This window comes from Grampus griseus, assembly GCF_964374135.1.
Source record: "Grampus griseus genome assembly, chromosome: 16".
Taxonomy (NCBI): Eukaryota; Metazoa; Chordata; class Mammalia; order Artiodactyla; family Delphinidae; genus Grampus; species Grampus griseus.
The window spans coordinates 15,108,016-15,132,367 of record NC_139010.1 but is presented as its reverse complement, the minus strand read 5'-3'; the positions used below and the strand labels follow the sequence as shown (position 1 = coordinate 15,132,367).

Here is a 24,352-nt window from a genome sequence, read left to right as displayed (position 1 = left end):
TTCCTCTGACTGAAGATTTCACAACATTAGGAGGTTCTGGAGGTTGTGGGCAGTCACCCCTGGATGGACTAAGGCCTGGTAAATGGTCTCAAAACCTCCATAGAAGCACTCGCGGTGACTCTGACCTAAGCTTGCGTGGTGGGCCCTGATATTCTGTAGTTCTCTGTGGCAACAAAAATATGCTCCGTGGTCTCTCTCACTTAGCGGGCAGTACAGTTTGGTAAGTAATTTGTTTAAAAAGCAGGTTCTTGTACTAGATTAAATATTAAACCAAATGATCCAACTAATGGGTTGTTTAACTTTCTGCTTCCTTGGAGTAAGCACCTACTTGAATCTTAAAACTTGGAAGAAATAAAAACATTTCAGAACAGGTCTTGAAGTTGTTTTTAAATGCAGCAGAGAAGTCACAGTGGGCAGTGGTGAAGTTATGGCTGTGAGGACCAGTTTTGGCCGAGATGTTTTTAGTCTGTCTTTGAAATGAGGTAGAGGAGGGACATATTTGGAAAATAAATTCCAGAATAAAATAGTCTAAGAAGACGCATGACCGTTTTGCCTTAACTACCGGGAGATTATGACAAAAATTTGCTTCCTGTTCGTGATTAGCAGGGCACCTTGGGTTCCTGGGAGCAGGGAGACTACCTGTGCTTCCAGAAAAGAATCTGTATTCGGTTTAACCCCTCGCTGTTGCCGCTCATCTCCAAATCTTTACACAACGTCACTTTGGCAAAAGTATTTTACCATACACAGTGGAAGTAGATCTCAACGGAACGTAATCCAGTAGGTCTGCGTCTCTTTCCCTTGCAGAATGGCTTTACCCCTCTCCACATCGCCTGCAAGAAGAATCGAATTAAAGTAATGGAACTCCTTCTGAAACATGGTGCGTCCATCCAAGCTGTAACCGAGGTGAGAAGAGGAGGATTTCTGGGGTTCCCCGTGGATAGCCTCAGCAGGCAGAGGCCCGGTGCCCTCCCTGACGACCAGCTAGTTTTGCTGTGTGCGGGTGTCCTGCTACTTTCTGAACCCTTCACCCGAGGGGCTGCCAGTGCTTAGGAGAGCAGACGAGAGTGGGAGGAGAGTGCAAATACATCACCATGACGAGAAGCATAACCCAAACACGTGTGTCGTGCTCAAGGCAGGCGGGGGGACGGGGGATGCCATCACTCCAAGCGTAATTTACATGAAATCCATTCATGCTCTGCTCCTCAAATCCTGTAATGCGATGCTTAGGGGTGGTTTTGCCCGCTACGAGGCATTTGTTCGTGTCTGGAAGTATTTCTAGTTGTCACAACTGGATGGTGCTACTGGCATCTAGTGGACAGAGGCCAGAGATGCTACTAAACATTCTACGGCGTACAGCCCAGCCTCCAACAACAAAGAATTATCTGGCTCAAAATGTCACGTGTGGCACGGTTGAGAACCCCTGCAGGACATAACCTCTGCATACTGATGAAGTGAGGATTGCTCTCAGGAAACAGAATTAACGGAGCACAGAGTTGCTGAAGTTAGGAAAAGGGTAGCTCTCGGTTTCTTTCGTGCAAACTGACATAGAACTCAGAGAAGTGACTTATTGGGATCAGGGCTGAGCCTGCAACACTCAAACCAAGCCTGGCATCCACTTCCTTGGGCTGCACTCCCTTTGGTTTGCTCCATATCTCTACACCCTCCACGCGTCACGTCCCTCCCTTTCCAGGCTAGTCCTGTATGTCTTTCAGGACCAGATCTGGGGCTGCCTTCCCCGGGAATCCTCCCGTAACCCTCGGCCTGGGCCAGGAGCTCCTCCTTGGGACCATTGGCACATCCTGTGCATATTTCCGTCAAAGCTCTCGTCCAGCTGGCTTACTTATGACCCAGCCACTCCCTTCCACCCCGGCCCAAAACTACAGGCTCCACCAAGGCAGGCCAGAGTCTTACTGGTGTTAATATACCCTCAGCACAGTAGATGCCATAGTAGATCATTCAGTAGTTTTGTTGAATGCAACCATGAAGACTCTAGGATTCGAAGCTAACGTAAAAACTAAGGTCTAGTCCAGTCATTGTTGCTTTGCCTGAGTTTCTCACCTGCAAATGAAGTATTTGCCTTGATTTCTAACACTTACAACTTCGAAATACTAAACGATAGAAAATATTAATACCGATTCGCTCTTTTCTGAGTCTTCTGGCTTTATGGTAGGCATCCAGTTATTTTCATTATAAAATAGTAAGTTTATTCTCAGTGCGTGGCAGCCCTTTTTAAAGATCAAAATGGGCTCTGAAATCAAAGATTTTTCACTGGCGTCTGAATAAGTGTCCAGAGATGCCAGCCTGTGATGAGAAGTTGCCACGGCCAGCCCTGTACTCCCTCGGAAAGGCGGCGCAGACTATGTCCTCACAACTCCCCCTGCTGATGGGAAAAGGTGCCGAATTGTAACAAAATTCTCCTTCCCCCTGTTTTCCTCAGTTCCCACTATTTGAAGTCTGGGCAACCAAAATTCTACCTCTTCTGTTTTCTTTCTTACTTTCATTGTATAGAATTCCTTTAACAAATTTTTTGACATTACTCAAATTTCTGTTGAAATTAGTTGTCTCCTTCTCTCTCAGCTTTTTCTAGCCATATTAAGTATTTTTTTCCAAATTATGATGTTCATGGTATAAGTGGGATTAAATTCTTAAAAATTGAAAACGCAATCATTTTATGCCAGAAGTACCAGTGGGGGGGGGGGGTGTGTGAGGGGGACTTTGAAGCACACATGAAAATTAAGGTCTAGTGACCATTGTTCTATTTGCCTTAATTATATCACCTTGATTTATAATAGGCAGAAAGATAAAAATTTAATGATTGGGACAGTTAATGCTGATCTGCTCATTTCTTAGAGGGATGGCTTTGTATTTCCACCCTGCTCTTTCACGTGTAATATAATCAGTGATTCTGAGAGCATGGGAGTCCTTACTAAAAGACCAGAACAGGATCTGAAATACAAGTTGAATTTTTGCTATTGTGTATGTAATCACACAAGTGTCCCCCCCTCCACACACACACACACACACACACACACACACACAGAGTCATATGGATAAGGAAGGCTTAGTAGCAAAGGGAAAGAACCTTCAAGGTATTTCTCTAAATATTTTTTATAGAGCTATATAGAATGTGTGAAATAAATCTTTCTTCTTTAATGGTTATGACATAGGCCTTTCATAATCACGGAACGTGCTTTAGAGACATGATGAATATTGATACGTTTGCCTTATAAAATCTATGAAATCATGGTGATGTCTTGATGTTTTCTGATCTGATCAATAAATTGGTTATCTTAGCCTGGATGGATGGATGGCAGGTAGGCAGGCGGGCAGGCAGACAAACCCTTTTTAAAATAAGCCAACAAACTGACATCTCCCTCTTTTTCCCCAGTCGGGCCTTACCCCAATCCATGTTGCTGCCTTCATGGGGCATGTAAATATCGTGTCACAACTAATGCATCATGGAGCCTCACCAAATACCACCAACGTGGTAAGTATCCTTTGAACAAACTAGGTCTAATTGTGAGCATTTATGAAACTGGAAACGATTGCTCTCAATCTACTTATTTTTGTTATAGGTACATTAATTCCCATTTAACTTGAGTACTTAGAAAAGGGCAGAATTTTGAAAATACCTGTGGTTTCCTTTATTTCAAAGGCAAGATCCATTCGATCACTAGCTGGTCACAGATTGCTGAGACTTAGGGACTGTGTATATTACTACTGAATATTATGCTTTAGAAAATAAAGTTTTGTGGACGGGGAGAGTTTTTTTTCAACAGACGCATTATGTTGCATGCATGATGGACCTAGAGATTATCATACTAAGCAAAGTAAGGCAGAAAGAAAAAAATGCTGTATGATATCGCTTACATGTGGAATCTAAAATGTGACACAAATGAACTTATCTACAAAACAGAAACAGACTCACAGACATAGAGAACAGACTTGTGGTTGCCAAGGGGGAGGGGGTTGGGGGAGGAATGGATTGGGAGTTTGGGATTAGCAGATGCTAACTAGTATATAGAGGATGGATAAACAACAAGGTCTTACTGTGTAGCACAGGGAACTATATTCAATATCCTGTGATAAACCATAATGGAAAAGAATATGAAAATGAATATATATGTATAACTGAGTCCCTTAGCTATATAGCAGAAATTAACACAACATTGTAAATCAACTATACTTGAATAAAATCTTTTTAAAAATAAGTGTTGCATGTTGAGAAGGTGGTTCCAACACTCTCCTTATTGTGATTTCAAGTAACTTCAAAGTAATTTCTCTTCAGTGTGCTTGACAATGTTATCACAAACCCATGGAACTCAGTTCATTATTGGACGTTGTTGTTTTCCCACACTGAGCATTGCTCTGCAGAACCATGAGACCCACTTCATAGTAAATGTCAGAGGAGTAACTTACCACCCTCGATCCGCATGTGGCCTTTGACATTGCTTTACAAAATTTTAAGTTTAGCAGCATAACAATCTTAGCACCCCAGACCACAAGCATAAGAACACTTGTTGGACTCATGAGCACCAAAGAAATAAAAATAAAACAAGGAACATTCTGGCACAGAAAGGGCAAACCATAAGGTCCTGCGTCCTCACCCTGAGGGTAGGCCCCCGAAAGACTCTGTGTCTTCCAACAGCTTGAGTCAGCATATCCACGTCAGACCAGCTCTCAGCTGAAATGCAGTCTTTCCTGGTACTAACGCCAGGAGAGAAGGTTTTCCTTTACAAAGAGAACACTGGGTAACATGGTCACCTACATCCTCAGCACCTTTCCAGGAAACATAGCAACAAGTTTCGTGTGAACTGTATCTCTGCATATCCTTCCATGGAGGTGGATGTCCTATAAAGCAAAGCGATATCTATAAAAAAGTAATTTAAAGGTGGGCACTGGGACTTCCCTGGTGGCGCAGTGGTTAAGAATCCACCTGCCGATGCAGGGGACATGGGTTCGAGCCCTGGTCCGGGAAGACCCCACATGCCGCGGAACAGCTAAGCCCGTGCGCCACAACTACTGAGCCTGTGCTCTAGAGCCCACGAGCCACGACTACTGAAACCCGCGCACCACAGCTACTGAAGCCCACATGCCTAGAGCCCATGCTCCACAACAAGAGACGCCACCACAATGAGAAGCCCGCGCTCCGCAACAAAGAGTAGCCCCTGCTCGCCACACCTAGAGAAAGCCTGTGCACAGCAACGAAGACCCAACGCAGCCAAAAATAAATAAATAAATATATAATTTTAAAATAAAAAATAAAGGTGGGCATCACTTGTGTGGGGGAGAATATATTTGATTTTTATCACTTTTTACATTTCAATCCATATGTGTTTTCTATGTTGTTTTCCTTTTTTTATTATTACATAAACGAAAAGATCATCTGAATTAAAGTCCATTTGGTGAAAAGCAGCAGAGGCGGGGGAAGTCCAGTGGCAAAGAAAATAACCCCTTGGAATAATGCCCCAAAGGATAATGACCTGTTGAGATAAAGCAGGAAATGCAAACCAAGGGCAAGCCACGTCTGGCCCTTGGGTGTGTTTTGTGTTGCCTGTGCAGCATTTTTGGTTTTCTTTTGTTTTGAACTCTTGATTTTTTGACCAGCATTCAAGAAATATCCACAAATATCCAAACTGCCGCTGTGTTTGAAAAATAGGAAGGTATGGCATGATACGGCTGGCATTGCAAAGAGTTACTGGAGTAGCCCGCTGACGCCAGCTAGCAGCGCCTCCCCCAGCCAGGAGAAGGCCTGGCCTGTCTCCAGGAGCATTCCCCCACCTGCCCGCTTCACTCGCCTACCCTCCTGCTTGGCCCCATAGCATTTGCCTTTGAACCCCCAGTGAGGCTACACTGTAGATTATTGAGCACGGCTTCTGATCCTGCCGTGCGCTTTGGGCTTACACTGATGTCTTCCATCATGGACCAGGTTCCTGGGAAATTCTTGTGTATTTGATTTCCTATCTTTCCTATTTTCAATAAGGAAGTGCTTGGAACTACTTTTTATTTAAAAAAAAAAAAAACCCTCCATCATCAACTTTATGCAAAGCAAATAGGCCAGTCTTCTTTAGAGCTGCCGTTAAGTTACCTTAAGTTACCTAACGGCTCCTGTTCCCCAGAGAGGAGAAACAGCGCTGCACATGGCAGCTCGGTCCGGCCAGGCCGAAGTCGTGCGGTATCTGGTGCAAGACGGCGCTCAGGTAGAAGCTAAAGCTAAGGTATGTGCCGAGCGTGGAAGTGTTTGCTTCGAGAGAAGAAATGATTTTAATAAAACCTTTAAACATAGACATGCTTTCTTCCAGGATCACTCTTTTAAAGTAATGAACCACCACCAATGACAAAAGTCTCTACCCAAGGGATATTGAAAACATCCCTTCCCTGTATGTGTATCTACTCAATTATTTAACAAAATGAAATAGAACAAGAACTTTGTGTCCTTGGCACATTGCTCATCCCAATGGCTTAGGAAACAAACCTAGAATTGGCCCACAGTTGTTTGCACTCTATGGAGAAGGGCTCATGCACAAAGCTTCTAAAACAAGCACAGTTTGGAAGCATAATTGAGTTCTTTTGGTTGACCTAGATGTCAGCTGTCAGAGCCACAAAAGGAAAAAGGGAGTTTGAACTTTTTCTCTGCAAGTTGTGAGACCATAAACCCTGAGACTTGGTCAGAGTTGTTCATGGAACATAGAATATAGAAGAACGTCAGGGATGAGCTCGTTTGTCTGTTTGTTTGTTTGGGGCCGCACCTTGCGGCATGTGGGATCTTAGTTCCCAGACCAGGGTTCGAACCCACGCTCCCTGCATTGGAAGGTGGAGCCTTAACCACTGGACAGCTGGGGAAGTCCAAGGGCTGAGTCTGAATGCGTCATTCTCTGCCTGGCATTTACCCTCCAGAAGAGACTCACTATCTGTCACCGTCTTGATGGTAGTTGGTCTGGTTATCAAAATGGCAGTTTAAAATTTGTTGTTTATTTAGTGATGTTTAGCTTTTTTTTAATGATTTTTTTTCAGTGCATGAATAAACTATAATTTACCAATTTTTTTTTTTAAATGGCAGTTCCGGTCAAGAATCGTAAATAGATATGTAAATACCTCAACCATTTAATTTTAGCCCTTCAATATACAAATGTACATTTATTTGTCATTTAATTACATACTTTGTAGTTTCTAGTTTAGGGTTAAAAGAAGAGAAGACTGAGGCATTTGCAAAGCAGTTTGAGTACAGGATATTTCTCAGCTTTTATAATTTTCCCCCAGTCTATTCAGCTCTCCTACCCATATGTAGTTTGACCATAGTTGGCTTTTTGGTTTTGTTTTTTTTTTCTCTTTTTTTTCTTTTTTGGCTGTGTGGCATTCAGAACTTCCCCAACCAGGGATTGAACTTGTGCCCCCTGCATTGGAAGCATGGAGTCTTAACCACTGGACCACCGGGGAAGTCCCATAGTTGTTTTTTGTTTTTTGTTTTTTGTTTGCGGTACGCGGGCCTCTCACTGCTGTGGCCTCTCCCGTTGCGGAGCACAGGCTGTGGACGCGCAGGCTCAGCGGCCATGGCTCACGGGCCCAGCCGCTCCGCGGCATGTGGGATCTTCCCGGACCGGGGCACGAACCCGCATCCCCTGCATCGGCAGGCGACTCCCAACCACTGCGCCACCAGGGAAGCCCCCACAGTTGGTTTTTCATCACCGTCTGCCAAGGCTCTCCAAGGCTTTTAACAGTGTCCTTAAAGCCTTTCCTGCGGTATTCATATATACCTGTTAACATATTATGTCATATAATTAGTGTAAACATAGTACAAGCTAGAAAAGTACTAGTATAAACACATTAGTGTGGGAACAAACACAACTAGGTCTTTGTAAACATAAAATCCACAGGTGGGTACAAAGGTAGTGGTAACATTCTAGTCAGCAGACTGTAAACCTTAAGTGTCCGGTGTATCGTGGTACCAGCTGGTAGATTTTACAGAGGACCTAGAAACAGAGCTCCGCAAACGTTGTCTGGAAAGGGCCTGATCATCAATATTTTAGGCTTCACAGGATACTGTCTTTGTCCACAAACTCTCAGCTCTGTCATTACAGAGTGAAAACAGCAATAGTACATAATTTAATACATCAGCAAATGGACATGACTGTGTTCCAATAAAACTTCATTTACAAACACAGGTGGCAGCTGGATTTGGCCCCTGGATTTTACTGTTCTGATCCCTGATCTAGAGGATGTTGGTTAATCAGTTAAGTAGATTGGTTAAGAGAGGCTGTACTCTACCATTACAAGAAACCTCACATTTTTGAGTGTTGTTACATAAGAAGCATTTCATCTAGGAAATGGTTTCACCCACAAGCTGAAATTGACCATAAGATGTATAGTTATCTCATTAAAGAGATAGTATGTGTCATTGTTAAGAGTCTGACTTCCATAGCCAGTGGCATCTCCCCTAATTTCTCACACTTCCTACTAGTTACACAGACCCTCTTGCTTTGATCTTGACCTTTGCACAGCAGTGCCCTGTGCTCCAGCCTCTTCTCTCTACTTGCCCTACATAAAGTATTTACCTGGACTTTTTCACATCTCGGTAGGGGATTTCTCTCCAGAGGGCATCTTTGGGCAAACAAGGAAAAGATACCTCTCCAACGTGGGGATAAGGCCCTCAGGGTGCAGGACTTAGGAGTGCCTTGTGTCCTTGGGTGAACTGTCATAAGGTGCCTTCCACTCCAGGCAGATGCAGCCTGGATGACAGCTCGGCAAGCAGAGGATGGGCTGGCTGTCAGCCCCCATCTTAGCTGGGAACCTTCCTCAACCATCCTACACTGCCCTCTCCCCTCCTCCCACTTTTGACTGTGGGAAGGCAGCACCAATACAATAATTCATTACATATGAGTACATGAGAACTCATGTACTCACGTGGAGGTATAATATCCCTCCCAGGTATTTCCGTTTTCCCAGGATACATTCCCTTATCTCTCCCAAAAAGGAGTCATCAGAGGTTTAAAAATTGCTAAAGTATAGCAGGACGGAGTGGGGATAATTTCTAGATAGAACTGCCTTTCACAATTCTCACGCTGATAGGTTACTCACAGGGTGTTTAAGGTGCTTAGATCTGCCATCCCCACCTTTCTGAAACTTAAAGAAAAAGATAAATGAGGTTCTTTTTAGTATTGAATCAAAGAGTTGAATGTAGCCTCTGATACCAAGCAGTGAAGTTTCCTGTATTTTTCACAGTGGCACCATTGTCCTCAGCTCATCAGCCCTGAACTTTTACTTGTCCTATAGGATGACCAAACCCCACTCCACATTTCTGCGCGATTGGGGAAAGCAGATATAGTACAACAGCTGTTACAGCAAGGAGCATCTCCAAATGCAGCCACGACTTCTGGGTACACCCCACTCCACCTTGCAGCCCGAGAGGGGCATGAGGACGTAGCCGCCTTCCTTTTGGATCATGGCGCATCTTTATCTATAACAACAAAGGTATGAAAGCCAGTCTTAGAATCCTGCTGTGTCCCCCAAAAAACATTCTCTTTACAGTTTCCTGCGTGGTAATAGGTACAAAAGGTGTACAACAGCAACTCTACTTGGATCCCAGGATTAACTTGGCCCGCAAAGCCCTGGGGTGGGGCAGGGTGATTTGGTGTGTGTGTATATCTTACGTTTCTCAGTACATTATCTTCTGATGAAACCTTATTGATGTCTGGAGTCAGATATTTCTTGCAAGTTGTTTGACAGATTTAAAGGGTGCTTGAAAAACACAGCCACAGATTTCTGTTGCTGAGGCCAGGTATACAAACCACTTTATCAAAGCTCAGTTGGTTAATGCGTTTATAATACTTTCAAAGCAGGAGGTGTATTTTTTTTCTTGGTTTGTTGATGCTGCTTTTTTTGTTGTTGCTTTCTTTTCTGATTTATAGGTTTTTGTTTTTTAATCTCAGCTCTGATGCCTTACAGTAATGACCCACCACCCAGTTGCTTTTCAAGTGCAGAATGCAAAATTTAGAGCTCATTTTTCTTGGATCCTACATAAACTAGCAAGTGTGATAGCAAGATGAACTGGCCCACAGCATGTCTTAGAAAGCTAGAAATTGGTGTTACACCCTTTTTGAGATGCAGAGAAGAAGCATTCATGTGTAATCAATGCAGAAGATAATTACAGTGATTACAAATACTTGGGAAACTATCTGAACAAATGATGACTTTCTCAGAATTCGACCCCTGCGATTCTCTAGGCTCCTCAGTAGACATGCAAGTTCCTGGATCTCATTTAACATGTTAAACAGAGGAATGGGTGATAGGGTTTTGTGTGTCCTGGCCTTTCCACCATACGAGCTGCCCACTTACTCTAACTGGCTATAGTCCTGTGGGGTCAAATATGTTGACAGCCCTCTAATCCCTGCCTCGTGCTTGGGGCCCTAGCTGTGCATGGTGACTGACCAGTCGATACCCAGATCCTTGTAAGAGTTGGAAGCAAGAAGAAGGAGCTGCTCAACTCTCAGTATCCAACTCTCGCCTATTTATTGAGATAGAACCCTGTGTTATTGTTCAGTTCACCTGTGGTGGCTAAAGTGTGAGAATCTCTGACTCCTACCCCTAAGGACTGGGTCATACATACAGACGTGTGTATACGTGTGGCAATAAAGAAAGGGGAAGAGAAAGGCTCCAGTCTGGTGCTGTGCGAGGTTATGGGAGGTCCAGACTTGTCCTAGATTTTTCCAAGCCCTCCAAATCCAAATTGGGCCTGGACCCTATAACCTATTCTTCCCACAATGTGAAATCCCCAAATGGCCCTAGAATAAGCCCCAGATCCAGCTTTCCAACTTCATCCTCGTCAGGTACCTGACTAGTCCCCAGGATTAGTGTCTCGTGGCCGAGCCAACAGAAAGAGAAAGATTAAATATGCTGCTCATCTGTTGAAAAGGGGACTCTTTAACTGTTATCTACCAGTCTTGGTCCTTAAGTACAGGCTTAACTGCTCTTCACCATTAGAATAATGCCTCAGTTCTAGAAGAGTGATGCCTTTGTATCGTTTCTATTACTCATTATTTTTATGTTTATCGTTTCAGAAAGGATTTACTCCCCTTCATGTGGCAGCAAAGTACGGGAAGCTTGAAGTAGCCAGTCTCCTGCTACAGAAAAGTGCATCTCCGGATGCTGCTGGGAAGGTATGGGGTCATCGGCCAACTTGTAACAGGCCACTCCCATGATAACAAAAAACAAGCGCTTGCTAACATTCACCAACAGCCACCTAAATTATAACTAATCCATATTTAAGTCTCATAGGATGAAGATGACTGCAGAAATAGGAGGTGAAAGCTGGGGTCCAAGTGTTGTGGAAACTGGAATGTAAACTACACTGTGTGTTGTATCCAATGTAATCCCATCTCCTAAATCTAGGCCTCTGACGTTAAGGCGCTTTGACACTGGTTGTTGTTTCTGCACGTGTTTTCAGAGCGGGCTAACTCCACTGCATGTAGCTGCACATTACGATAATCAGAAAGTGGCCCTTCTGCTTCTGGACCAAGGAGCCTCACCCCACGCGGCTGCAAAGGTACCTGTACTGTGACAGCATGAGGAGACTGACGGGCAGTCTCTATATGTATATTTACTTTGGCTTCGTCTGTATCACCCTCCTAGTTTAGGCATCCCTTAAAGATCATGGAAATATAAGTGCCTTAGGAAGTCTGTGCCTTCGGCTATTTAGTCAGCTTCTGTGGTAGATGCTCAATAAATATTTACTTGTCCATTGTTATTCCTTGAAAATCCAGGATGTCCTGGAGTCTGAGGAAAATCCAGGAAAAAAAGTTGAAGTCCTCTTTAGCCAGACTAAAAACGTAAGAACAGCCAGAGGGAGTAAGAAAGTTCTCATTTGTCAAAGTTATAAAATATGTGTTACATTTTCCTGGCCATAAAACATTGCCTTCAAGTGGTTTATGTGTGCTTAATAAAATAAGTTGAGAGGTTTTGCTCATGTGTTGTTATTATTGCTAAGGAGAATCTTTATTCTTTTTTTAAAATTTATTTTATTGAAGTATAGTTGATTTACAATGTTGTGTTAATTTCTGCTGTATAGCAAAGTGAATCAGTTATACAGATATGTACATTCCTTTTCATATTCTTTTCTATTATGGTTCATCACAGCATGCAGACTATAGTTCCCTGTGCTATACAGTAGGAGAATCTTTATTTTTCTTTATTCTTATTGTTAGGTCTTTTTTTTTTTTTTTTTTTTTTTTGCGGTACGGAGGCCTCTCACTGCTGTGGCCTCTCCCATTGCAGAGCACAAGCTCCGGATGCGCAGGCTCAGCGGCCATGGCTCACGGGCCCAACCGCTCCGCGGCATGTGGGATCTTCCCGGACCGGGGCACGAGCCCATGTCCCCTGCATCGGCAGGTGGACTCTCAACCACTGCGCCACCAGGGAAGCCCCGTTAGGTCATTTTTGACCGGTAGATAACAGATTTCTCAGAAAAGAGGTACTTAGAGTGAATGGCTTTCTTATGACTCTGGTATTCCGACTTGAGAAGCAAATCATAAAGAGTTTATTTAAAGATAGGTTAGCATAGTGCTGTTGGTTTAATGAGTTCGCTATTGTTGAGCAGGTAGTTATGATCAGAGAACACTGGAATGATACAGAGCACAATTTAAAATGCTTTCCCATTCTTTTCCTAAATACCGTTGGTTGAAGGAACTTTTAGCATCCCTCCGGCTTTTTATATTTGTTTAGCTCTTCCATTTGGGGGCAGCTGTAGTGTTCTCCTTTAAACTTAGTGTTTAGATCAAATCTCTTGTACACACAAATCAAAGAATTTGGGCTATTCTAAGTTACTTTGGATACTTTCAGAGATAAAGTTTTCAGGTACTTTCTCCATTTAGAGAGTATGTGATCTTTGAAAGTTATTTCTCTTCAGAACCTTTTTTCCTGTATTTCTCAGTCATCTCCTGCCCCATCATCTTCAGAATTGTACCCAGTGAAATCTACAATTCAAAATCAAGCCCCCAAACTTGCTTTTCATCTAAGAGCAGCTTTTTCCCATAATTTCTAGCCCTGACATTCTTTCTATCATAAAGCCATCCCTTGACTTTTGAAAAAACTTTATTTAAAAAAAAAGGAATAGCAGCATTATTCACAATAGCCAAAGTGTAGAAGCAACCCACGTGTCCATGGAAGCATGAATGGATAAACCAAATGCAGTCTATACATGCAATGGAATATTATTCAGTCTTAAAAAGGAAGGGAATTCTGACACGTGCTACGACATAAATGAACCTCAGAGATACTATGCTGAATGACATAAGCCATCAAAGGACAAATACTGTATGATTTCCTGTGGAAACACAGTGTAGAAAGCTGGTTGCCAGGGGCCGAGTGAAGGAAAGAATGGGGAGTTAGTGTTGAATGGGTGGAGTTTCAGTTTAGAGATGGATGGTGGCAATGAACAGAGAACATTGTGAATGTACTTCACGCCATTGACTGTACACTTAAATGGTAAGTTTTATGTAATGTATATTTTACCACAAGTTTTAAACTGAGAAAAATTTACAATGAAATTTAATAGTTGTCCACTTCATTTGTTTATTTTCCTACCCCTTTAAGCCTGGGCCACTTTTCTTCTGTTATAAGTACCCTCAGGCTCATGGCAGGCAACCAGTAAATAATTAATAAGTGAACTATTCATTCCTCACATGAGAGTAATAATTTTGTCATAACTAGTGCTAAGTAGTTTAGAATTGACAAAAGGCATAAATAAGTGAAACAAAATGAGTCCAGTCCACCTTTTCATCCACAAATAACTCTGAAAAAGGCCAATAGTTGATCTATTTGTAGTTGATTTTCAGCTTCGTATTTGTCCAACAAGACTTCACGGTTCCCTATCTGCAAAACATCTTTGACAAAGAGTCGAAAAGCAGTTCTTTAACAGCCCTTTAGCCTTCAGCATATCTTTTACAGTCAACTGAACACAGGCTTTTCTAAGAGGACATTCATTCACACTCCCATAGTGCAGTTGCCTCCGTAAGAGTCTCTGTATGCCATGTCTGACACATGTCCAACCATCCCCACTTTCTGAGGCTGTGGTCCTGGTCAGGAGCTTTTTCTAGTCTTTGATCCTGAGCAAAGCCAGTTCTATCAGTTAGGGTTTGGTTCACCTGGTAGAAAAAAGACGTAGCTACGGTGGATTAAACTGATGAGGTTCTGTTTGTTCTCTTGTCATAACCAGTCTGGAGGCAGGCAGGTGTTGTCGCTGGTTCAGTGTTTCCAGAGTGTAAAGAAAATTTCCTGTGATTTTTCTGGGTCTTTCTTCCAGCTCTTGTTGCTCAGGCTGCCAGGTAGTAAAGCAAGTCAGACACAGGTAGCCCACAGGGGCAGCTCTTACTGTTCAGGCAGGCCCCCTTGGAGGGCCTGTCACATATAGGTAGGATGGGTTTTCATAGGGACTAAACTTTTTTAAACAAAATTAAATTTGTTTTGTCATTTTTTTCTGATTTCTTTAAACTGAATAGGACATCGCAAAAGAGGAACAGTGGGTTGGAAGAAGGTAGAAGAGTAACATTTGAAAAGCAGACTGATAAATGTGCCCTCATAACGTGGTATTAAGTACCCTAATCACCAGTAGGATGGATTGAGAAAACACAACATTAAAAAAATAAATAAAGAAGAAGAAGAAAGAAAGTCCAACAGCAGGGCATTGCCAGAAGCTCCACCCAGCCATTTCTCCTTACATCTCATTGGCCACTTCTTTCTGCAAGGGAAGCTGGGAAATGTAGTTTTCAGCAGGGCACAACACCAAAGGTTCTTTTATTAAGGAAGGAAGGAGAATGGATATAGGGTAGGCAAATAACCTTCTTTCCTCTAGGGAGGCTACAGCATTTCTGAATTCAGGTAGTGGTGAGGAAGGAGGGACAGAAACTCAACAGAGCTAAGCATGCATATGGATATGACAGACAGCCGTGCTTTCCATGCTACCTCTTCCTTATTCAGATCCTTTCTTCTTGGAGTACATGATGCTTTCTTGTTGCCCTTTCTTCCCTTTTGTAGAATTGCGGGCATATTTTCTTACCCACATGTGCCCTAGAAACACGATGTGGCTTGAGCTAATGGAAGAGGAAGGAGGGTGCTGAAAAACTAGATGGGCTTCTCTAATCCATTTTAGCCAGATCTATTTCCTGAGGCAGGACACTGTGCTGGAAAGAGGATTGGCTTGAGTTCAGGAATAACCTGGGCACAGGTTGTGGAAGGGTTAGTGAGCCTTAACTTACTAGTTGTCAGATTTCTCTTTCATAAGCTGTACAGTATATCTGTTGGCATGGATCAGTAGAGATTGTGAAGGTTTGGGGGAAAAACATAAAGTACAGTGTAAATATATTACTTTTAATCATTTAAAATTACATCTGCTCTTGTTTTTAATCTTGAAATGCAAAAGGACACATGGCATGCACTTTGTCCTCTACATCAAGAGGAAAAAAGTATTGATTGAGATTATTCTCTAGTTCAGTCTCCCACTACTTTATGTCTCTTCTGATAAATGTATCTGTCTCCTTTTGTATGGCAAGTAAGAATCCTTTAACTTTCTAGAAATTAGAAGTTAGGAAATTTAGAAAATGTTATCATAGGTCTGAAGATAAACTACTTGTTTCCTATTCAAAATATTTCTTAAGCCTTTCTGAGATAAACTAGCCATTCTAAAATAATACCCTAAATTGTTTTTCCCTTGCTTTATACTTTCCTTTGTATCTCAGGTAAGGAGCTCAGCATAAACCCCTCAGTAATAATGAGTAGCTTGTCTGGAATTGGCATGCATTACACAGATGTCAGAGCTTCTCTGTTTTTTAAGAGTCAATGATTTCTTGGTGGAATTAAAAGTAATCAAGAGGATTGTCACCTCTCAGAGGATACTGACTTACCTTTAGAGGTTGAGAAGTTCCTGACTGATAAGATGCATGATTAGAAGCTGCTCTGACTTTATCTTGCCTTTACCACTCTAATTAGTTCGTGTTAAAAGTCTTGACTAATCAGGTTTCCTAGCACTGCTTTGTGAATTTTCCCTTTTATTCAGGGGTGGGGATGGTAGTAAAACAGATCACCCCCTCCTGTCGCTCACTGTAGAGTTGGGCTCAATCCAGAGATCTACATTAGGCTCTGAGGACGATCTCTTTAGGGTGTGTCTGAGCAGAGGGCCAAATGCTTCTGAGGTCAGCTGGGGTTTCCAGATGGCAATAGGTCAAAACTAAAAATAGGAGCGTAAACTCTTCTACCCTGGCCCATCCTGTTCGGCAGAGGCTGGTTTCAGAAGAGTCTAGAAGTGGCATTTCCACTTTCTTCAGTTGATATCCAGCAACCTTAAATCTTCTAGAATCAAATATAGAAAGAATGTTTGTCAAGGGAGCAATGCTGTCACAGTAGAACATACCATTGACATAAACATGAGGGTTAATTACAGCAGGCTGGTCGACCAGTAGCCCCCCACTGCCCTCTGAGTTGTTTCTGACCCATCCTTATGGCTTGGAAAGATTGTGACTGATCTGTTGTCCAGATTTGGACCATATTCCCAAATCTAAATCCTATTTGTATTTTATAAATTCTAATTATTCTTTTTTCTTTCTCTAAATCCTCTTGTCTATACCAAAAAAAAAAATTCTAGTTTTTCATTGGCATTTTTTATGTAATTAGATTCAGGCCCATGTCAAAATGTACTCTTGCATTCCTCTTAAATGACTGTGAGTCAGGACAGGGTTCCCTAAGGCAGGGGACCTTTTTTCTTAGGACAAGGGCTCCTGAAGCAGCTCATTAACAATTTGTCAAAGGGATTTTTGTTCCTTCCACCTCTGAGCATCAGAAGTCAACCAAGAGAAGGATCCCAGAATGTTCTGAAAGCTCTAGTAAGCTTGACTCAAATCTAAGGATTTGCCAATCATTGCCCGGCTATAGAGATACAAAGACAAATGTGGCACAGTACTTGCCCTTAACAAATCTGCATTTTAGTAGGAGGAGACAGATATATGAAGAAGAGTGCCACTAAACATCTCCGGGATTTTGACTGGAGTCAGCCAGGTGAGGGGCAGGTATAAGAGTGGAAGGAGAGGGGCTTCCCTGGTGGCACAGTGGTTGAGAGTCTGCCTGCCGATGCAGGAGACACGGGTTCGTGCCCCGGTCCGGGAAGGTCCCACGTGCCGCGGAGCGGCTGGGCCCGTGAGCCATGGCCGCTGAGCCTGCGCGTCCGGAGCCTGTGCTCCGCAACGGGAGAGGCCACAGCAGTGAGAGGCCCGCTTACCGCAAAAAAAAAAAAGAGTGGAAGGGGAGGTGAAACACTTCATGGGGGTGTGACCCTTGAGCTGAACCTTCAAATGAAAGATGCTGGTCCCAAGGGCATGTTGGAGAAAAGCATTCTTGGTAGAGTAAGGCAAGACAGAAACATGAGCCATATGTTGTTTGGGGACCAGTCTAGCTGAAGCATGACTGGAGTTTCATAAAAGAGGCAATCAGAATGGCAAATGGGAGTAGATTACAGTATCTTGACTACCATGAAAATTAAAAATTTCCACTTGTAAGCAATAGGCTAGTAAAGGGATTTTAAAGGTTGACTAATGGCTCTGAACCTGCCCCGGTGGTACCATTTGTTTGTTTCCTAGTTGGGTTTCCTCTCATTCCTGATATATAAGGCAAGTAATTATTGAGCACCTACTAACACAACTACCTGTGCTAGGGAGCTACCATCCATTTGTAAAACCACTGGTACTCTGACTCTTTTGCATTACACTCTCTATAGTACGTTTCCCCTATTTAGGAAAGTGGGAGGTATGAGGGCACTATGTTACTAGCACTTCTTGATTCCTCAGTGTTTGCTTACTTGCTAATGATTTTTTAAAACCATCAAAGAAAATCACTAGAAAGGGAAGCATACTATTTGAAAATGCACTGCACACATTTTTATCTTGTGACTGGGCATGTGACCAAGTGATTTCTGTTGACAGAATGGTTATACACCACTGCACATTACTGCCAAAAAGAACCAGATGGACATAGCGACAACTCTGCTGGAATATGGTGCTGATGCAAACGCAGTTACCCGGCAAGGAATTGCTTCTGTCCATCTTGCAGCTCAGGAAGGACATGTGGACATGGTGTCACTGCTCCTCAGCAGGAATGCTAACGTGAACCTGAGCAATAAGGTAACCTTCTTTCTTTTCCTCTGCGAAGCATCCAGCGCAACAAAACCTCACCTTCAAAAGATCGCTAAGAAGTCATGAAAAATTCAGGTCAAATAGAGAGTGCAAAGTGTAGTATGCACAGAAGTATGTACCAACATGTCATTTATCGTAGGAAGACCTTGAAAACAATCCGTTTAAACAATAAGAGAATGTTAAGTCAATAACTGCAAAGTCATACTGGTGAGTAACAGAGCCATAAACATGAGGTCCACAAAATTGTTCTAGTAACGTGAAGTTTTGTTATAATGTAAAGTCAAAGGGCAACCAGAACATAGTAAATAAGGAGTTGTAGGTTGTAAATAAAAAGTTGTAAGTTGATCTGTGCCACAGACATTTGGGGGGTACCTACTGCCTGTCCCAGTTTTAAGTCCTAGGTTACAAAAAGAAACTGGAAACAGGTCTGCCTTCAGAGAGTTCATTTTCATAACAGAAATTTAGAGTAGCTGTCTTACTCCATAGAGCAAAAGGTTAGTCTCTGTAGGTAAACTGGCAGTGCCAGGGAACTTTTTAAGTCTCTGTTCCCAGAAGTCTTCAGACTCCCCTGACCTCACATTCGACATCCCCATGGTTAGTGAAGAGCTCTGTGAAAGTCCAGCCCACAGTTACCCAGAGACATGTTAAGGAGGTCACTGCCTCCACTGTGTATAGCAGAGAATTTGGGTTTGCTGACCTGCTTATTAATACCTGAGTCTGAGATCTGCCCAAAATACAAGACAGATATTCCTTAGTCTTCAGATTTAAAAAAACCTGCAAGAGTGTCCCCAAATTCCCGATAATCCAAACTCCCTGTTATTTAGCTTCTCCTCTACAGGGTGGTGATGGCACAGCTATGACATTTCTCAGCCATAGCTCAGATATTGGAGTAGAGTTTCAAGATAGCAGTAGTTTTATGGCAATGAATAATAAATAGTTTAAATATTTTAATATATGTGGCCTGTGTTTTGTGATCACAGAGGCTTTGAATTTCCTGGGTATGAATCCGAAATCTGACTCCTACTTGACGTGTAACTTGATTGGACAAGTTATATGACATCTCTGAGCCTCACTTTCATTCTCTAATAAACAAAGACAACAGTCTTTACTTCCCAGAAATGTCAGGAAGATGACTAACATTCAGCACCTTCTTCTAAGTGGAAAAAGAATAGTTGTCTTAATTTTAGACTTTTCACAGTTTGGGGAAAAGGTTACTCTGCACTAATCTGAATTCCCAAGGTGGTAATTTAACAAATTCTATGAACCAAAAGACATACGTAAGAGAATAGGAAAACCTTTTTTCAGTTTTAGTATCTTGAAAATCCTTTGTGATCATTGCAAACCAAACACAATTTTCTTTTTTTTTTCTCGTGTACTGATTTGCTTTTCTCATATCTTTCTTTTTAAACATCCCTTTGGAATGTATGCCTCGGCATTAATGGGAATCACGAAGCAATTTCAAGTAGTCATTATAATCAGGATTTGTTTGAGCTGTTGAATTTCTAAGGTTCATATACTAATATATAGACCAGCCTTATAATAGTTTGCTGCAAAATTCAACCTGTCTTAATGAGATGGAGGACGTGGCCTTCTCAAATCGAAGCACATTCTGGCATCCATCAGTGTATTTATTCTCAGGAGCCCAGAATATTATATCTCATTAATTCTCCCAGAGACAATACAGACCTGAACAATTGGTTAACAGGTGAACATTTTCTATAGGTCTGACACCAAAGTACTGTGTAATAAACATTTTTTTTCCTTTAAATTCCTTTAGCTAACCCGTGGCAATATACGTATTTAGCCTTGAATCCACCTTAAAATCATTTTTAAAAAATTTAGGCTGAGAACACTTCAGAAAGAATTTCCCAGTGTCTGCTTCGGTAGGCTAGATCAGCCAAGGGAATTCTGAGGACCAAAAGACATAGCAAAGGAAGAAAGCCTGCAAATGCCCAGCCACCTTCCTGACAAACTCTACATGAGCAAATATATCACCAAGGAAATTCCCATTAGCACACTGCGCTTAAGGAACTTTCAAGCACTTCACAGTACCTAGAAATGGTCTAATAAGAAGGCATTTGTAAGTCTTTGCTTCCTTTCTCAGGAGTCATTTTCTGTATCAAGTATTAAATAAGTTCCAGTGTGAAAACAGAAAATCCGCAGAGCTCTATTCAATAAGGACTCTGACAGGTTTTCTGTCCATGTTTCCTGAGCTGCCAGAGTTTTAAACATCAGTTACTCTCCCTCCACCCCTTCCCCCTTCCCCATCCCGCTTCCCCATTTCACACTTGCTAAACAATGAATATTAAAAGAAAGACTTAGCTTTCGTGAAAAGTATGATTGAACCAAACACTTGATGGTTTTCACTTATTTCTCTTCCTGCTATTCACCAGCAGTTCCCGGGTTTTTAAGAAAAAGAGCCCATGAACCTACGTTCCTGCCGAAGTACTAGCGTTTGATCTGGTGCAATTTTGCTTTTGACGTTCCCACTTTCCCACACGAATTCTGCAGACCACAAGTAGCTGTATTTCTTTACACAGCCAATAGAATACGAAGCAGAGCTGTTGCTCTTCCAAGTTGGTGGTGTTCTCTCTGTGCCCAATAAATGCCACTTTTAAAATGAGCCAATGCTCAAAACCTTTATCAAAGGTTAACAGATAACTTCTGAACTCACACAGGGCTGTTTTAACCATCACATTTTGTTTTTTAAATCACGAATGTAAAAATAATTTTTTCTTCATTTAATTTATACTATGTTACCGAAAGATGCTTGCTTTTTCCTCTGACTCAGTCGATTAGTGGGTGGATTAAACGCTAGATACTCGACTGGTTATACAAGGATTAAAGGTACAGTAGTTGCCTCAAGAAGCTCACGGTGGTTTGAGGAATACAGACGAGAAGAGAGTTTAAATGCGGGATTATGATGCTCTCGACAGAACTGAGCATGCAGGTGGTTCGCACATAAATAATAACAGTGAAGCCTTTTTCGAGACCAAGGGAGAGAGAGGGAAGCCCAGGAAAGCTGGAGGTGACTCCAGGCCAAAGGTAGAGTGGACAGCACGAATGTCCACGGGGGAACGCGAGAAAGTAGGGCACCAGCCACAGTACATTCCCCCAGCTGTGCTGAGAACCACTCAGTAAAGTTCTTCAGAAGGTTTGGAAAGTCTCAAACTTAGACTAGGGGATTGTGACACTTTTACAGAATGTTACAGCTGCAAATATCTGTGCCTCTAAAGTGGAACGTGGAACATTGTTCTATGATTATGTCAGTGTTTGGGTGGTGGCAGTTTTGGCCCCAGGCTTATTTTTCTTGGATTTCAAGTGAAGGCACCAGTCCTCCTTTTCCTGTTTCCCCTTTTATCCAGTTTGGGTGAGCTTCTTCCAAAAGTCTGTAAAGAGTATTAGAAAGTCAAGAGTGAATGACTCTTCCTGAGTCCTGTCATTAGTTTGATGGAATAGCAGCTCCTAAATGAATACTGTTCAGCATCTCGAGGGTTCTGTGCCCTTCCTGGTGCTGCTTTTGGTTCACGCCTTTCCTCTGACAAATAGGACAGGTTGATGGCCTTGCTACGCAGATGCAGAGGAGGAGAAAGAGGCCGTTAGGACTCAGGACATTAACTTGTATGCTCATAATGGATGAAAGAAAAGAATCTGGACGCACTTACACCAGCTTACGTTCTCTTAAATGTTATTTATGAAAAATGCAGCTACAGAGGACTTTTAAACCAGGGTGCAGTCTTGGTGATTCTTTTCTTGGCCATTGGGATAACCACATAGCCTGTCCATTCTGTGGTAGAGTCAATTTCAAGTATCTGGTCTCATTAAATGACCTGGAAATTTTCACGAGATAGCCTTCATATTACATTCTCATGAGACAGCATTTATATAACATTTCACAGACCATTTTTCCTACCCAGAAGCAACATAAAGAAAATATTTGTCAGCCTTGGGTATTAATATTTAATGGAGAAAATGATATCATCATATGTCAGTATTCAATTTATAAACAGTTTTTATTTTAATAAATTTTTCTAAAGCTAGTCATGCGTTGGTAGTGCGTTAGAACTCTTGCATAATTTTGTAAAAAAAAGACTCTATTTTAAAAAAGTGAACACTGAAATACATAAGAGGAAAATGATATAATGTCTGGGATTTACTTTAAAATACTTCCGCAAAGCGAAGAACAAACAGGAGGTAGGGCTGGATGAAGCAAACGGAGGAAAACCTTGATAATTGCTGCATCTGTGATCAGTACACAAGGTTCAGCCCATTCCCTCCACTTTTGAGGATGTTTGAAATTTTTCATTAAGCCTGCAGGTAACCATGTTGTCACATGCTAGTATATAAACTTACTCTATAGATTTTTTTTTTTTTTTTTTTTTTTTTTTTGCGGTACGCGGGCCTCTCACTGCTGTGGCCTCTCCCGTTGCGGAGCACAGCCTCCGGACGCGCAGGCTCAGCAGCCATGGCTCACGGGCCCAGCCGCTCCGCGGCACGTGGGATCTTCCCGGACCGGGACACGAACCCGTGTCCCCTGCATCGGCAGGCGGACCCTCAACCACTGCGCCACCAGGGAAGCCCCTATAGATTTTTTTAAACATAGAAATTGTAGACTTACTCTTCTTGAAGTCCTAAATTGTTTCTCCAGCACGCCTGTGTGTCCTCCATCCCTCCTGTGAGATGACCACTTTCATCTTTTGCAGAGTGGCCTGACCCCACTCCATCTGGCTGCTCAAGAAGACAGAGTGAATGTGGCCGAAGTCCTAGTAAACCAGGGGGCACACGTGGACGTCCAGACAAAGGTACACAAAAAGATGGTGCCCATCCGGAGTGTCATTGTGACTCCTTGTATGGAACAAGTACAGTTCTCTAGGGGCAAAAATAAATCTTCCGTCATATCTTTTGTACTCGTTATTTCAAACGTGTATCTGTACAAGGGACACCAGTGTCTCTGGTTGTGGTGTCCCAGGTGCTTTGACCTTTACTGGCCTGAATACTTTATGTAGCTGCATATTGCTGCCTCCTGTGTTAATGCAGTTTATTAATCCTTGTTACAACACATCTGCCCATCAAGGGCAGAGTGTGAAAGCTTGTACCTTTTTTAATTTTTGTGACTGAGTTTTAAGAAATGCATACCGAAAAAGTTGTCGAGGATACATTAAGTTTTATTCAACTACTACTCACTTGCTAAATTTCTTATGGTGTATATGATCGCTAGCAACTCCTTCCCTTTCTCAGCCAAAATAGTTATCTTTTCAAAAAGAAATTTCTGATTAATCTCATAGAATGCCACCATTTCAAACTCACATAAGACGCATGGGTGTTTTGTGTCATCATCAAAGATAGGACTTCATATCAGTCTTTCTCTGGATATTTTCTTTCAGCACTTAATTTTGTTACTCTTCATATCAAACTTGTATCTACTTCAAAATGTAACTTTGTTTCTGTGTGTCACATTTTTGACACAAAAATGAATACTTGTTACCTATTATGCTGTGAATACGAACATTTCTGTGTATAATATAGATGGATTCTGAGGTGTGTGGACAGATATTGAAGATATTAATAACATAGAAGGGTCACCAGGAATTAGCCAGGTAAAAAGGTATTGCAGACGCCAGAGTCAGGCTGGATTTACGGGACGAGCACAGGAGGCAGCCCTGAGTAGACTACACCCTTTGCACCGTGTTCTGACCCTCTAGGGCTGTGGCTTCTCCACCCATACTGCATTCTATGAGAAAGAATCTGCCCAAAAGAGACGTGACCAGGCAAGATCCTTTATGCTTTTTAAACTCTGTATTAAAATAGTGAAGCAAATATAATGGTCCCTGGCTGGGGTAGTCTTAGATAGAGCTGTGACCCAGGTAGCCTCCCTCACTCCCATTTCTGAAATGCCTCGTGCCCTTCAAGTCCCCATGGCCTCTTTGGTAGCCTAAGTGCCCAGTTCCCTCTATTCTGTTTCTTTCCAAATTTTTCATTCTAAAAGAACCCCTTAGCCCCGAATGCCTTCCTAGATAGCTGAATGTTTAACAGAGAAACCAGTAAAGGCAACAGTAGTGGCTGAATGGTTTCTTGTTACTTTCCATGAAAATACAGGCATTTTTCAATCTGAAAAGCTCAGACTGGATTTAGCTTATATTCTTTACTGTGCTTGTGCACTTTCATCAGAAAAGAAATCTTTACTT

General features: G+C 42.2%; 1 protein-coding gene across 1 annotated transcript in view; it reads left to right on the top strand.

The window, feature by feature from the left end:
• Nucleotides 1–24,352, top strand: part of ANK3 (ankyrin 3) — a gene marked incomplete at its 5' end in the record, with an annotated part of 329,024 nt that overhangs the window by 173,246 nt on the left and 131,426 nt on the right. Inside the window, 8 exon segments of the mRNA XM_082673732.1 lie at nucleotides 805–903; nucleotides 3,389–3,487; nucleotides 6,120–6,218; nucleotides 9,271–9,468; nucleotides 11,055–11,153; nucleotides 11,441–11,539; nucleotides 17,958–18,155; nucleotides 22,871–22,969. Of these exon segments, the coding sequence (XP_082529858.1) occupies nucleotides 805–903; nucleotides 3,389–3,487; nucleotides 6,120–6,218; nucleotides 9,271–9,468; nucleotides 11,055–11,153; nucleotides 11,441–11,539; nucleotides 17,958–18,155; nucleotides 22,871–22,969 (990 nt within the window).